The sequence below is a fragment of the Corythoichthys intestinalis genome, chromosome 3 (genome assembly GCF_030265065.1).
Source record: "Corythoichthys intestinalis isolate RoL2023-P3 chromosome 3, ASM3026506v1, whole genome shotgun sequence".
Taxonomy (NCBI): Eukaryota; Metazoa; Chordata; class Actinopteri; order Syngnathiformes; family Syngnathidae; genus Corythoichthys; species Corythoichthys intestinalis.
The window spans coordinates 59,556,938-59,573,893 of record NC_080397.1 but is presented as its reverse complement, the minus strand read 5'-3'; the positions used below and the strand labels follow the sequence as shown (position 1 = coordinate 59,573,893).

Here is a 16,956-nt window from a genome sequence, read left to right as displayed (position 1 = left end):
AACGTCAATGGAATCCAAGTACATTGGCATCAATAGAATGAACAAACATGAAGAAATGCCATTGGAAATGAATGGAAAGTTTGGACGTCCGTGGACGTCAATGGCATCACCCTCCATAAGCAGCAATCCAATCGGGAACATTTGGGGGACACGTCCTAATGATATCTAGTCATTTTCTGTTGATTTGGGGAAAAAAAAAAAATTCCCATTGAAAATGAATGGGAAAAATTTTGGACGTCCATGGACGTCAGTGGTATCAACTTACATAAGCGTCAATGGAATCCAAGTACATTTGCATCAATAGAATGAACAAACATGAAGAAATGCCATTGGAAATAAAAGGGAAGTTTGGACGTCCGTGGCCGTCAATGGCATCACCCTCCATAAGAGGCAATGCAATCGAGGACATTTGGGGGACACGTCCTATTGATATCTAGTCATTTTCTGTTGATTTGGGGAAAAAAAAAAAAATTCCCATTGAAAATGAATGGGAAAAATTTTGGACGTCCATGGACGTCAATGGTATCAACTTACATAAGCGTCAATGGAATCCAAGTACATTGGCATCAATAGAATGAACAAACATGAAGAAATGCCATTGGAAATGAATGGGAAGTTTGGACGTCCATGGACGTCAATGGAATCACCCTCCATAAGCGGCAATGCAATCGGGGACATTTGGGGGACACGTCCTAATGATATCTAGTCATTTTCTGTTGATTTGGGGAAAAAAAAAAATTTCCCATTGAAAATGAATGGGAAAATTTTTGGACGTCCATGGACGTCAATGGCAGCACCCCCCATAAGCGTCAATGGAGTTGGGGACGTTTGGGGGACACGTCCTATTGATATCTGGTCATTTTCTGTTGATTTGGGGAAATTTAGTTTTTTCCCCATTGAAAATGAATGGCAAAAATTTTGGACGTCCATGGACGACAATGGCAGCACCCCCTATAAGCCTCAATGGAGTTGGGGACGTTTGGGGGACACGTCCTATTGATATCTGGTCATATTCTGTTGATTTGGGGAAATGTAGTTTTTTCCCCATTGAAAATGAATGGGAAAAATTTTGGACGTCCATGGCCGTCAATGGCATCGACATCCATATAGTCAATTGAATCCAAGTACATTGGCATCAGTAGATTCGACATGCATGGCCGTCAATGGCATCAATGCAATGTAAATTCCGTTGGAAATCCCATTGGAAGTGAATGGGAACTTTTCCCATTCGAAATGAATGGGATAGTTTTTGGCAAATTTCCAAGGAAGCGTAATTTTTTTCCAAATTCTGTATACAACTTTTATGCCCCTCACCGTCCCGGAATTTTTGATGCCCAAATTATGTGATTTGGTCAAAAATTGTAGGACTAGATACATTTTGAAACTTTTTTTTTTTTCACGGAAAATTGCCGTTTACGGACGAACGGAAAAATTTTCGGGGCCATTTGTAAAGTTTCCTGTGTCACGCGAAAATTCCGGTCGTGCCGATACTTGAACGGTGCCGATCGGTCTCACGGTTCGGGCTGTGAAGCGCGCGTTTTTTTTCCATTCAAAATGAATAGGAAAGTTTTTGGCAAATTTCCGGGGAACCGTAAATTTTTGCCAAATTCTGTATACAACTTTTATGCCCCTCAATGTCCCGGAATTTTTGATGCCCAAATTATGCGATTTGGTCAAAAATTGTAGGACTAGATACATTTTTAAACTTTTTTTATTTTTCGGAAAATTGCCGTTTACGGGCGAACGGAAAATTTTTCGTGGCGGTTTGAAAAATTCCCATCGTCACGCAAAAAATCCGGTCGTGCCGATACTTCAACGGTGCCGATCGGTGCTACGGTTTGGGCTGTGCGTTGGCTCAAAAAAACGCGGAGAATTATTGAATAATAATAATAATAATAATAAAGTTGCACAATAACAATACCTTGTTCTTTCTTTCAGAAAGACCAAGGTAACTAGAAACTGCAATTTCGGGAGAAATTACACACCTTGGTCTTTCCTCTGTGGAGATACAGATCTTAGCCCCACTCAGGTCTATCAATAGAATGGATCATAATGCCAGTCATTGGCAAAAAACAAAGTAAAAGCCGTTAGAAATGAATGGGAGAATTGGACGTCCATGGACGTCAATGGCGGCACCTTTCATAATTGTTAATGGAATCGGGGAAGTTTGGGGGACACGTCCTAATGATATCTAGTCATTTTCTGTTGATTTGGGAAAAAAAAAAAAATTCCCATTGAAAATGAATGGAAAAATTTTGGACGTCCATGGACGTCAATGGTATCAACTTACATAAGCGTCAATGGATACTAAGTACATTGGCATCAATAAAATGAACAAACATGAAAAAATGCCATTGGAAATGAATGGGAAGTTTGGACGTCCATGAACGTCAATGGCATCACCCTCCATAAGCGGCAATGCAATCGGGGACATTTGGGGGACACGTCCTAATGATATCTAGTCATTTTCTGTTGATTTGGGGAAAAAAAAAAAAATCCCATTGAAAATGAATGGGAAAAATTTTGGACGTCCATGGACGTCAATGGTATCAACTTACATAAGCGTCAATGGAATCCAAGTACATTGGCATCAATAGAATGAACAAACATGAAGAAATGCCATTGGAAATGAATGGGAAGTTTGGACGTCCATGGACGTCAATGGCATCACCCCCCATAAGCGGCAATGCAATCGGGGACATTTGGGGGACACGTCCTAATGATATCTAGTCATTTTCTGTTGATTTGGGGAAAAAAAAAAATTCCCATTGAAAATGAATGGGAAAAATTTTGGACGTCCATGGACGTCAATGGTATCAACTTACATAAGCGTCAATGGAATCCAAGTACATTGGCATCAATAGAATGAACAAACATGAAGAAATGCCTTTGGAAATGAATGGGAAGTTTGGACGTCCATGAACGTCAATGGCATCACCCCCCATAAGCGGCAATGCAATCGGGGACATTTGGGGGACACGTCCTAATGATATCTAGTCATTTTCTGTTGATTTGGGGAAAAAAAAAAAATTCCCATTGAAAATGAATGGGAAAAATTTTGGACGTCCATGGACGTCAATGGTATCAACTTACATAAGCGTCAATGGAATCCAAGTACATTGGCATCAATAGAATGAACAAACATGAAGAAATGCCATTGGAAATTAATGGGAAGTTTGGACGTCCATGGACGTCAATGGCATCACCCTCCATAAGCAGCAATGCAATCGGGCACATTTGGGGGAAACGTCCTATTGATATCTAGTCATTTTCTGTTGATTTGGGGAAAAAAAAAAAAATTCCCATTGAAAATGAATGGGAAAAATTTTGGACGTCCATGGACGTCAATGGTATCAACTTACATAAGCGTCAATGGAATCCAAGTACATTGGCATCAAAAGAATGAACAAACATGAAGAAATGCCATTGGAAATGAATGGGAAGTTTGGACGTCCCTGGACGTCAATGGCATCACCCTCCATAAGCAGCAATGCAATCGGGGACATTTGGGGGACAGGTCCTATTGATATCTAGTCATTTTCTGTTGATTTGGGGAAAAAAAAAAATTTCCCATTGAAAATGAATGGGTAAAATTTTGGACGTCCATGGACGTCCATGGCAGCACCCCCCATAAGCGTCAATGGAATTGGGGACGTTTGGGATATACGTCCTATTGATATCTGGTCATTTTCTGTTGATTTGGAGAAATTTCGTTTTTTCCCCATTGAAAATGAATGGGAAAAATTTTGGACGTCCATGTAAGTCAATGGCGGTACCCTTCATAAGCGTCAATGGAATTGGGGAAGTTTGGGGGACACGTCCTATTGATATCTGGTCATTTTCTGTTGATTTGGGGTAATTTTGTTTTTTCCCCATTGAAAATGAATGGGAAAAATTTTGGACGTCCATGGCAGTCAATGGCATCGACATCCATATAATCAATTGAATCCAAGTACATTGGCATCAGTAGATTCGACATGCATGGCCGTCAATGGCATCAATGCAATGTAAATTCCATTGGAAATCCCATTGGAAGTGAATGGGACTTTTCCCATTCGAAATGAATGGGATAGTTTTTGGCAAATTTCCGAGGAAGCGTAATTTTTTTCCAAATTCTGTATACAACTTTTATGCCCCTCACCGTCCCGGAATTTTTGATGCCCAAATTATGTGATTTGGTCAAAAATTGTAGGACTAGATACATTTTGAAACTTTTTATTTTTTCACGGAAAATTGCCGTTTACGGACGAACGGAAAAATTTTCGGGGCCATTTGTAAAGTTTCCTGTGTCACGCGAAAATTCCGGTCGTGCCGATACTTGAACGGTGCCGATCGGTCTAACGGTTCGGGCTGTGAAGCGCGCGTTTTTTTTCCATTCAAAATGAATAAGAAAGTTTTTGGCAAATTTCCGGGGAACCGTAAATTTTTGCCAAATTCTGTATACAACTTTTATGCCCCTCACCGTCCCGGAATTTTTGATGCCCAAATTATGTGATTTGGTCAAAAATTGTAGGACTAGATACATTTTGAAACTTTTTTTATTTTTCGGAAAATTGCCGTTTACGGGCGAACGGAAAATTTTTCGTGGCGGTTTGAAAAATTCCCATCGTCACGCGAAAAATCCGGTCGTGCCGATACTTCAACGGTGCCGATCGGTGCTACGGTTTGGGCTGTGCGTTGGCTCAAAAAAACGCGGAGAATTATTGAATAATAATAATAATAATAATAATAATAAAGTTGCACAATAACAATACCTTGTTCTTTCTTTCAGAAAGACCAAGGTAATAACTAGAAACTGCAATTTCGGGAGAAATTACACCTTGGTCTTTCCTCTGTGGAGATACAGATCTTAGCCCCACTCAGGTCTATCAATAGAATGGATCATAATGGCAAACAATGGCACAAAACAAAGTAAAAGCCATTTGAAATGATTTGGAGAATTGGACGTCCATGGACGTCAATTGCATCACCCTCCATAAGCGGCAATGCAATCGGGGACATTTGGGGTACACGTCCTTTTGATATCTAGTCATTTTCTGTTTATTTGGGGAAAAAAAAAAATCCCATTGAAAATGAATGGGAAAATATTTGGACGTCCATGGACGTCAATGGTATCAACTTACATAAGTGTCAATGGAATCCAAGTACATTGGCATCAATAGAATGAACAAACATGAAGAAATGTCATTGGAAATTAATGGGAAGTTTGGACGTCCGTGGACGTCAATGGCATCACCCTCCATAAGAGGCAATGCAATCGGGGACATTTGGGCGACACGTCCTATTGATATCTAGTCATTTTCTGTTGATTTGGGGAAAAAAAAAAAATTCCCATTGAAAATGAATGGGAAAAATTTTGGACGTCCATGGACGTCAATGGTATCAACTTACATAAGCGTCAATGGAATCCAAGTACATTGGCATCAATAGAATGAACAAACATGAAGAAATGCCATTGGAAATGAATGGGAAGTTTGGACGTCCATGGACGTCAATGGCATCACCCTCCATAAGCGTAAATGGAATTGGGGACGTTTGGGGTATACGTCCTATTAATATCTGGTCATTTTCTGTTAATTTGGGGAAATTTAGTTTTTTCCCCATTGAAAATGAATGGGAAAATTTTTGGACGTCCATGGACGTCAATGGCAGCACCCCCTATAAGCGTCAATGGAGTTCAGAACGTTTGGGGGAGACCTACTATTGATAACTGGTCATTTTCTGATGATTTGGGGAAATTTAGTTTTTTCCCCATTGAAAATGAATGGGAAAAATTTTGGACGTCCATGGACGTCAATGGCAGCACCCCCCATAAGCGTCAATGGAGTTGGGAACGTTTGGGGTATACGTCCTATTAATATCTGGTCATTTTCTGTTGATTTGGGGAAATTGAGTTTTTTCCCCATTGAAAATGAATGGGAAAAATTTTGGACGTCCATGGCCGTCAATGGCATCGACATCCATATAGTCAAATGAATCCAAGTACATTGGCATCAAGAGATTCGACATGCATGGCCGTCAATGGCATCAATGCAATGTAAAGTCCACTGGAAATACTATTGAAAGTGAATGGGAACTTTTCCCATTGGAAATGAATGGGATAGTTTTTGGCAAATATCCGGAGAACCGTAAATTTTTTCCAAATTCTGTATACAATCTTTATGCCCCCCACCGTCCCGGAATTTTTGATGTCCAAATTATGTGATTTGCTCAAAAATTGTAGGACAAGTAGCGTTTTGAAATTTTTTTAAAAAATTGGAAAATCGGCGTTTACGGCCGAACGGAAAAAATTTCGGGGTCGTTTGAAAAATTCCCATCGTCGCACGAAAATTCCGGTCGTGTCGATACTTGAACGGTGCCGATCGGTGCTATGGTTCGGGCTGCGCGGCGCGCCGAAAAAAACGTCAACAATTATTGAATAATAATAATAATAAAGAATAATAATAAAGAAGTACAATAAAGTTGTACAACAACATAACCTTGTTCTTTCCCTTGGAAAGACCAAGGTAATAATAATAAAAATAAGTACGATAAAGTTGCAGAACAGCATTACCTTGTTCTTTCCCTTGGAAAGACCAAGGTAATAATAAGACGAATAAAGTTGCAGAACAGCACTACCTGGACTTTCCATAGGAAAGACCCAGGTAATAATAATAAAGTTGCACAATAACAATACCTTGTTCTTTCTTTCAGAAAGACCAAGGTAATTAAAGCGAGTAGGGATTGAGGGGTCATAATTATCTGGGTCTTTGAAAAAGACCCACATAGTATTATTCTTTTTTTTTTCTTTTTGAATGGGATTTTTTTCAGCGCCCCGCACAGCCCGAACCGTTTGACCAATCGGCACCGTTCAAATATCGAAACGACCGGAATTTTCACGCGACACAGGGAATTTTTTTGAACGACCCCGAAAAATTTTGCGTTCACCCGTAAACGCCAATTTTTTACAGATTTTGGAGAAAAAACACAAATTTTGAAAATGTATCTGTTCCTACAATTTTTGACCAAATCACATAATTTGGACATCAAAAATTCTGGGACGGTGAGGGGCATAAAAGTTCTATACAGAATTTGGGAAAAAAATTACGGTTCCCCAGAAATTTGCCGAAAACTTTCCCATTCATTTTTAATGGGATGCAACGCTGGTTCAAATTTCCCATTCACTTCCAATGGAATTTCCAATTGAATTTATAGTGCATTAATGCAATTGACGGCCATGAATGTGAAATCTGTTGATGCCAGTGTACTTGGATTCCATTGACACATATGTAAGTCAATGCCATTGACGGCCATGGACGCCCAAATTTCCCATTCATTTTCAATGGGAAAAGAAATAATGTCCCCAAATCAACAGGAACCGACCAGATGGCAATAGGACGTGTCCCCCAAATGTCCCAGATTCCACTGACGCATATGGAAGTCGATGCCATTGACAGCCATAGACGTCCAAATTTCCCATTCACTTCCAATGGCATTAACATTGCATTGAGGCTAATTTAGACAGATGCCATTGACGGCCATCTATGTCAAATCTATTGATGCCAATGTACTTGCATTCCATTGACGTAAATGGATGTCGATGCCAATGACGGCCATGGACGTCCAAATTTCCCATTCATTTTCAATGGCATTTACTTTGTTTAATGCCATTGATGGCCATGTTTGTCTATTCTATTGATGTCAATGTACATGGATTCCATTGCCGCATATGGATGTCAATGCCATTGACGGCCATGGAAAGGACATATTTCCCATTCATTTTCATTGGCATTTACCTTGTTTAATGCCATTGACGATCATGTTTGTCGATTCTATTGGTCCCCGAAATGTCCCCAAACCAACCTGGGTGGGGCTAAGTTCTGTATCTCCACATAGTAAAGACCCAGAGTAATTTCTCCAGAAATTGCAGTTTGTAGTTTTTGTATTTTTCACCCAAAAATTAAAATAATTTTTTTTTCAAAATTAATTTTTCAAATGTATTCTCTCATTATTTAAAATACATTTTAAATGTATTATATCGTGTCTTATCAATATTGTGATAAAAAAAAAAAAAAAAGCCCATATTATTTTAGATTTTTTTTCCTCAGCACACACTAAAGCACTATTGGACAGTATATGTATATCTCACAGTATCATGTCATGATGGTAATAGAATATTGAATTCATGGTACCTTAACAACAACAAAAAACACTTATGATATACTGCTTTGTTGGTGCTAGTAAAAATGATTGCTATTATTCGTTGTTGTCATGTATTATTGATATACATTTGACTAAAACCAGCTGAACTGATATGGTTTTAATCAAAACCTGACTAATTTTAGTACTGTTGGTAATGCAAAAACATTTATCTGTAAAATTTAGGTACATGAGAAATGACATTTACTGTATTCTTCGGACTATAAGCAGCCACTTTTTTCACCCTGCTTTGACTTCAGTGGTTTATATTCCATAACGGCTTGTTTATGGATTTTTACAAGCTGCATCTATCGTTCATATAGTTATCCTAGAATACAATACGGAAACCTGCGGTTTATAGTCCAATGTGGACTATGTATGAACTAATCGTAATCTCTTGTGAAATTGGAAGGGTGCGGTATATAGTCCAAAAATGAGGGTAATATTTTTTTCATCATAACTGTTTTGTTCTGCCTGCTACTTGTGTATAATACATAGATATGTTTCTCTTATCTAAGATCTGGAACTTGGCAACGAATCGTCTTACATTCCTGAACTCCTATAAGATGAAGATGTCAGTAATATTAGGAATAATTCACATGAGCTTTGGGGTAATCCTCAGCACTTTAAATCACTTGTAAGTATTGTATCATAAACTATATCAGGTGAGAAATAATGACAGGATTTCATTTTTGTCGACCTTTTATTTACGAAAACAGGCACTTCAGGAGAAAGTACAATTTGTACTTGGTCTTTCTCCCTGAGATTCTGTTCCTGCTGTGCCTTTTTGGATACCTGGTGTTCATGATTCTCTACAAGTGGCTTTTCTTCTCTGCTAAAAATTCCAGAGAGGCTCCTAGCATCCTCATTCATTTCATCAACATGTTCCTCATGCAGAGTGACTCAGTACAGCCCCTCTTCCCTGGACAGGTGAGGAACCAAATGTACAGTATATATATTGAAAGTCAAATTCATTGACTGCTCAGTAGAATGGAAAAAACAAGCAACAAAATTGCCTGCGCTGTAAGCAAAAGTTTAGCAAGCTCAAAAACTTTAATTGTGGATTGCAATAGGGGTGTGACAAAAATTTTGAAATGGTGAGATATCGTGATACTTTACATCCCAAAAGGTTATCGATAAACTCATGCCAGGAAGTGAGATATCATTTTAAAAAGTATCAATGTTTTAAAAAAATAAACAAATAAATAAGGAACTGAAAACATCTTCCACCGTTGTAGTATCTCAGTTAACGCTAAACAGTGGTATGAAAAAGTATCTGAACCTTTTGGAATTGTTCACATTTTTGCATAAAATCACCATCAAATGTGATCTGATCTTTGTCAAAACCACACAGATGAAAAAACAGTGTCTGCTTTAACTAAAACCACCCAAACATGTATAAGTTTTCATATTTTAATGAGGATAGTATGCAAACAATGACAGAAGGGGGAAAATAAGTAAGTGAACCAGAGCAATTGAAATCAATTTTTACCAGACAATTTAAGTCAGGTGTGTGCCCAATCACTGATGAGTGGTTTAAAGCTGCCCTGCCCACTATAAAACACACACCTGGTAAGAATTGTCTTGATGTGAAGCATTGTTGATATGCATCGTGGCTCAGTCAAAACAGCTGTCTGAAGACCTGCGATCAAGGATTGATGATTTGTATAAAGCTGGGAAAGGATGCAAAACCATCTCTAAAAGTCGGGATGTTCATCAATGGACAGTCAGAGATGTTGTCTGCAAATGGAGAGAGTTTGGCACTGTTGATTCTCTCCCAAGGAGTGGCTGTCCATCAATGACTTTGTCAAGAGTTCAGCGCAGAATACTCAGAGAGGTAAAAAAAGAACCCCACGTGTGTCTGCTAAAGACTCACAGAAATTACTGGCACAGTCCAATATCTATGTTCACACATCAACTATATGTAAAACGAGGCCCTAGAATGGTGTTCATGGGAGGACTCCACGGGGGAAGCCACTGCTGTCTAAAAAAACATTGTTGCTCGTTTAATGTTTGCAAAAAGGCACGTGGACACTCCACTGAAGTTTTGGCAGAAAAAATTGTGGACTGATGAAACCAAAGTTGAATTGTTTGGGAGTAACACAAAACGTCATGTGTGGAGGAAAAATGGAACAGCTCACCAACTTCAACACCTCATCTCCACAGGGAAGCATGGTGGAGGGAGCATCATGATTTGGGGCTGTTTTAATGCCTCAGAGTCTGGACAACTTGCAATCATTAATGGAAGAATGAATTCAAATGTTTATCAGGATGTTTTGCATTAATACCTGAGGCTGTCTGTCAGACAGTTGAAACTAAAAGACGGTGGATGCTGCAACAAGACAATGATCCAAAACACAGAAGTAAATCAACTTCAAAATGGTTTCAGTGGAACAAAATACATGTCCTGGAGTGGCCAAGTCCAGACTTGAACCCCATTGAGATGCTGTGGCATGACCGAAAGACAGCGATTCATGCCAGACATCCCAGGAATCTGACTGAATTACAGCAGTTTTGTAGAGAAGAATGGGCCAACTATAGTCCTGATCGATGTGCCAGACTGATCTTGCAGCTCCAAGAAGCGCCTGATTGTAATTATTGCTGCCAAATGGGAGGGGGGGGGGTCACAAAATATCAAATGTGATGGTTCACTTACTTATTTTCCCCCCTTCTGTCATTGTTTGCATACTATCTTCATTAAAATATGAAAACTAGAGCTGTCAAACGATTAAAATTTTTAATCGAGTTAATTACAGCTTAAAAATTAATTAATCGAAATTAATCGCAATTAATCGCAATTCAAACCATCTATAAAATATGCCATATTTTTCTGTAAATTATGTATATATTCTGTAAAATAAATTGTTGGAATGGAAATATAAGACACAAGATGGATATATACATTCAGCATACGGTACATAAGGACTGTATTTGTTGATTATAACAATAAATCAACAAGATGGCATTAACATTATTAACATTCTGTTAAAGCGATCCATGGATAGAGAGACTTGTAGTTCTTAAAAGATAAATGTTAGTACAAGTTATAGAAATTTTATATTAAAACCCCTCTTAATGTTTTTTTTTCGTTTTAATAAAATTTGTACAATTTTTTGTCAAGTTCAAAAATAGATCCTTAGGTAGACATTGTAAAATTACCCAAAAATAAGGAGAGAAGACACTCAGTTTTCTTGGCCAAGGAGAACAAAAATGTGACTCGTGAGTCACCAAAATTGATCTAAAGGACAAAAAACCTCCTTGGTATTTTATTTAGGAGTTTTCCCTGAACAAGATTGATGCCGCCCTGAGGGAAGGGGAAAGCAAGCTGGCGACACCCATGTGGTTTTCGATTGGATATGTGTGTGCATGTAGGTGGAACTAAGTGAATACAACGTGTGGAAGCAAGAGCTTATGTAAACAAACATGGAAACAGTCAAAATAATCATATAAACAGTCAAAATAATCCAGACACTTCAGTTATGCAACGCTGCGGCCATGGAAGATGTCCTCGGATGGAAAATTGTCCTTGGAGGTCTAGACGAAAGTCCAGACGCCAGGTGCTGAGGATGCCTCGGAAGGTCTAGTTACGCAATGATGCGGCCATGAAGCAAAACAGTTGTCACCCCGACCCTCTTTTTACTCTTTGTAACACTTAAGCATTATACTACATCCTGGTATTGCAAGCAATAATCATTTACTTGTTATATAAGTAAGAAAAATATGGCAATATGTATTATTTATGATTTATATGAGCACAAGCAAATATTCAATCAACCAACCAAGCAAATATTTAATCAATCAAACCTCGATAATTACCTCAACATTTTTAAATAAAAAAATAAACTAGTAGCCCACCATTGTTGATGTCAATAATTACTTACGCAATGCTCATGGGTGCTGAAGCCTACAAAATCAGTCACACCCAAGCGCCAGCAGAGGGCGGCAAAACTCCATAAAACACAATTAACAAGTGGGCATTTCACTCTACTGTCATTTAAATCTGTTTGAGCAGGACATGTGCGTTAATTGCGTCAAATATTTTAACGTGATTAATTTAAAAAATTAATTACCGCCCGTTAACGCGATCATTAGGGCTGTCAAAATTAAAACCTATAAATGTTTGGGTTGTTTTAGTTAAAGCAGACACTTTTTTCATCTGTGTGATTTTGACAAAGATCTTGATCACATTTGATGATTTTATGCAGAAATGTGATAAATTACAATAGTTTTCAGATACTTTTTCATTCCACTGTACCTGAAGTAAAATGTAGTGAAGTAAAAGTAAAACGTACCTCTTCGTATTTGTTCTCAAGTACAGATACGCAAAAATGTACTTAAAGAAGTACTTTTACTTCGTTACATTCCACCACTGCTTACAACATGCCTAAAACAACTTCAAGTTAACCCATTTTATCCCGAATTTTCCCCAGACATGCAAACTACCAAACCGGGTTGCCCCCTTTCATTAATCAATAATAAAGAAAAAAATAATTTAAAAAACTATTATTGTTTTCTGGTCACTATTGTGACCGGCGGGTTGAAATGGGTTAAATTATAAAGGAAATTGAATTTGACTAACATTTCTCGATTAATCGTTTAATTAATCGCCTGATTAATCGATCGTAAAAATAATTAGTTACAGCCCCATATAATACTGTTCCTACAAAGAATGAGAAAGCATATCACTCATTTTGCACGTGGAAACAAGTTCAAAGTGAACTACGACCATTTGGCTCCCTCTGCGGGCCAAGTTGAAACCTACAGGCAACAATAAGTCTACAATTAATGATCGTAAATAATCAGCCCTGAGACAAAAACAAATTAGAAATAGGACTCTGAGGGCCAATGCATATACATTCCTTGAATATACCCACCACATTTTGTTCTGATAGGACTACTGGAGGCGGCGTAAATTTTAAGCCTCCAAATAATCCAATTTATCAGCCCCGAGACATACAAAGTCAAAAAGTAGGCTCCAACAATGGATATGTATACATCCCTAAGATATAACTACAAAATTTAATTCCGATCCTTTCACAAATAACAGAGGAGTACCGATTTTCATTAATGTCCTCCCTAAGAACAAGAACAAAATAAGTACCGGTAGGTTTCTGAGACCTCCCGCCAAGCAGTCTAAAAATGAATATGGTTTGTGTTTACAGAGTGGATTGCAGATTTTTCTGGTAGTCATCGCTGTTCTCTCTGTTCCTGTCTTGCTCCTCGGGAAACCACTCTACCTATATTGGCTTCATAACGGAAGCCATCGGGTGAAAATGTACAGGGTGAGTAAAGAGCTTCTTTGCCCCAAAAAATGCCTGCATTGATGTATAAGCAAGGGACTTGGTGTCATATCCTTTCTCAGGGTTATGAGCGTGTACGTCACAACAGTGAAGAGGAGCTCTTCTTGTTGCGGACTCATGACATGGAGGAGGGCAGCAATCACAATGACCTCTCCTCTAGCGGAGAGCAGCACACAGAGGAGGTCAGCATAGTCCGTCGTTGTAGCCTAACAAAACATTGACTGAACCAATAAACTTGATTTTGTTTTTGTTGAAACAGTTTGATTTTGCAGATGAGTTTCTACATCAGGCCATTCACACGATAGAGTATTGCTTGGGGTGCATTTCCAATACAGCCTCATACCTCAGGCTTTGGGCTCTGAGTCTTGCACATGCCCGTAAGTACAAAATACAAGTAGTCTCTGGTTTACGAACGAGTTCCGTTCCTACACTGGCTACGTAACCCGAATTTCCGTGTAAGTCGGAATGAACTCTTTAAATACTGCTAAATCTACTGCTAAAACAATTCAAAAAGTCTAAAGGTATTGTATTTTGTTTAGGGCTGCAGCTATTGATTATTTTAGTAGTCGATTAATCGATAAACCATTAGTTCGAATAATCGAGTAATTGGATAAGGAACATGAAAAATTAAATTACCTGAGCTGAGCCTCAAACGGTATAAAAAGATAAATAAATGTGGATCTATGTACAACCAAAGAAAAATTGGTGCTAACTTGCTAATGCTAACTTTTTTACAATGCTCTTAACAAATGGTTCAGACACATATTCCCACAAAAATAGGCTATATATAGGCTACCTATAAACTAAATTACAAATGCATAAAAATGTAAATGCAAAAAAAAACATTAGCTTAAACAAAATTGAGCTTATTTTAGCTTATTTACTCTTAACAGGGAGCACCTGGATTCAGCCATGTGAAATGAGGCAGACTAGAAGGCACTGTATCCACCCAAATCAATAAAACTAAATGCAAACACTTTCAAAATAAACCATTACAACATCACTTTATATAAACTAATACTCGACTCAGCAAAATTTAATTCGATTTTTTTTTTTCTAATCGAATACTCGAGTTAATCGATTAATCGTTGCAGCACTAATTTTGTTTAATGATGGCGAATACACTCCCCTCTGGTGGCAGTGTTGGGTCTGGCTGGACTGTCACCTTGTATGACTGAGAAGCAGACTCAGACGTCTGAAATGGATAAAGGATAGCTGCGCTCTGGTTTGGGCCACTTCAGGCTGTAAGTTGTTTCAGCTAATACAGTGATCCCTCGCTACTTCGCCCTTCAAATTTCGCCACCTAAGTCCATCGCAGAGTTTTTTTTCCAATTGTAAACTAAATAAATATAAATAAGCTGCCCCGATCACGTAGTCTCACTCTCCCTCCTGCTGCTTTTCTTGGGCAGGCAGTGGTCTGAAGGTGCTTGTTAAAGTTAACAATGATTGACAGACGTTAAGGTTTGAATTTGCCAGAGATGCTTGGAAGTAGGAGTGGGAACCTCAAGGCACCTCACGATACGATACGATACGCGATACAAGGCTCACGATAACGATTATCTCACGATATCACGATACAGCAAATATCGATATATCGGTCAGAAATTTGATACATGATATTCTACGATACAATTGTTAACACGAAAAAATATATATTTCAAAATAGAAAAAATACTGTTTGTCATTTTTTAAACAGTGAAACCTTTTCAGTGCAACATTGCTGTAAAATATAAATCTACTGATAATTGTGTACCTGCACATACTGTATAGAGGAAATAAACCACAACCACTGATATTTCTTGGAGAAATCATTATGAATGGCACCCTTAATTTCTTAAGTTTTAAATCTTTTGAAAATGTTTAACAGTGCTGTAAGTGTCAGTCAGCAGTTGAGCTTGGAGTGGGGCAATGATAAAATTGGTGGGTCTTTTCTTTGTATATGACCTTTGTTGTCAAAAGCAATGGTTTGAGCACTTCCACCATCTGCTTCAGCATTTGAGATGTCAGACTCAGTCAGTTACATTCTTCCTCACCTTAAAAATAACAAAATAAATAAAAAATATTAGCTACTCAATAACTTTTGAGTTGAAATCCTGATTTTTTTGTGTGTGTTGGAAGTCTTGAGTGAATTAAAAAAAATATGAATTGAATATATAGAAATTAAAAATGCACTAATTACCTATTTATAATACGTAGGCTACATTAATTATCATGCATGTCACCTTATATATCTTGGAAGCTATTCAAACCGTTTTTATAGCTTATTGTATCAAAATGGCAGTCATAACAGTTTATGTAGTAAACTAGATGGAAAGTGGTTCTCAAATAATATCAAATCAGTAAATTCATGTATGATTATACGCTATTCATTTTCATCCAGTTTAGGGTCCTGGTTGATTTTGTGTCATTCAACACCAAATGTCATCAAAATAATACATTTAAATTAAAAAATCAATTACTAGTACATTCAGGGTGTCCCCTGCCTACTGCCCGTAGTTGGCTGGGATAGGCTCCGGCACCTCCGTGACCCTCGTGAGGAAAAGCGGCATGGAAAATGAATGAATGAATGAATGAATTGCAAAACTTTCTTACCTCAAGTAATGCTCCATAGAAATCCGGTGTCACCAGCTGCCAGCGAACCTTATTTTATTAGACAATTCTTGCATACAGCAAAGTCCTTGTTCACCTTACTTCCTTTATTGTTGGTGTAAAATCCAAAGTGTGTCCACATGTGTGATTTTCAGCAATATTTTTCTTTTTCCTCCACCGTTCTCACGAAGCTTTTTTATTTTTTTCAACCACTTGGGGCCGCTCTTCTTCTCTAGGCGACTTGTGCGCACTTCACCTTAACCGCCACTGTTGAGCGCCCCTAGTGGACCGCCAAGGGATTGCTCAACAAACATTGAGGAGTTTACAGCATCCATACTCCATTGTATGGCCAATATGTCAAATAAAAGTATCGATACTTGGCGGGAGCATATCGATAACCGATCGGGTTGCAAAATATATCGCTGTATCGAGATATTGTCACACTCGTACTTGGAAGCCGAAACTTCAAAGCGCGGCATGCGTTAATCATTGTTTAGCTTGTTAAACAGTTTATATGGCAACTCATTGTAAGTGAACAGCCAGAGCGGATTTCAGTGGACTCACTCAATAAAGCATTTCATAAAGAAAATATTTTTTTAAATGTTATTCTTGTTTAAAAAATAACTTGGTGGGATAGCAACATGTTTGAAACTTCATCATAATTATGACTTTTGAAATGCTTAAAGAACATTTATTAAAATATATATACACTTCTGGTCAAAAGTATGGGCACCCCTGCAATTCTTTCAGATAATGCTCAATTTCTCCCAGGAAATGATTGCAATTACAAATGCTGTGGCATTAATATCATCATTTAATTTGCTTGCAATGAAAAAACACAAAAGATAATAGAAAAATAATTAAATCATTATCATTTTACACAAAACTC

General features: G+C 38.0%; 1 protein-coding gene across 1 annotated transcript in view; it reads left to right on the top strand.

The window, feature by feature from the left end:
• The window catches only part of atp6v0a2b (ATPase H+ transporting V0 subunit a2b), a 91,913-nt gene that overhangs the window by 61,031 nt on the left and 13,926 nt on the right, over nt 1–16,956 (top strand). The window contains exons 14-18 of the mRNA XM_057831533.1: nt 8,697–8,815; nt 8,898–9,108; nt 13,341–13,460; nt 13,541–13,660; nt 13,738–13,855. Coding sequence (XP_057687516.1) covers nt 8,697–8,815; nt 8,898–9,108; nt 13,341–13,460; nt 13,541–13,660; nt 13,738–13,855 — 688 coding nt within the window. The remainder of the gene's footprint in view (nt 1–8,696; nt 8,816–8,897; nt 9,109–13,340; nt 13,461–13,540; nt 13,661–13,737; nt 13,856–16,956) is intronic.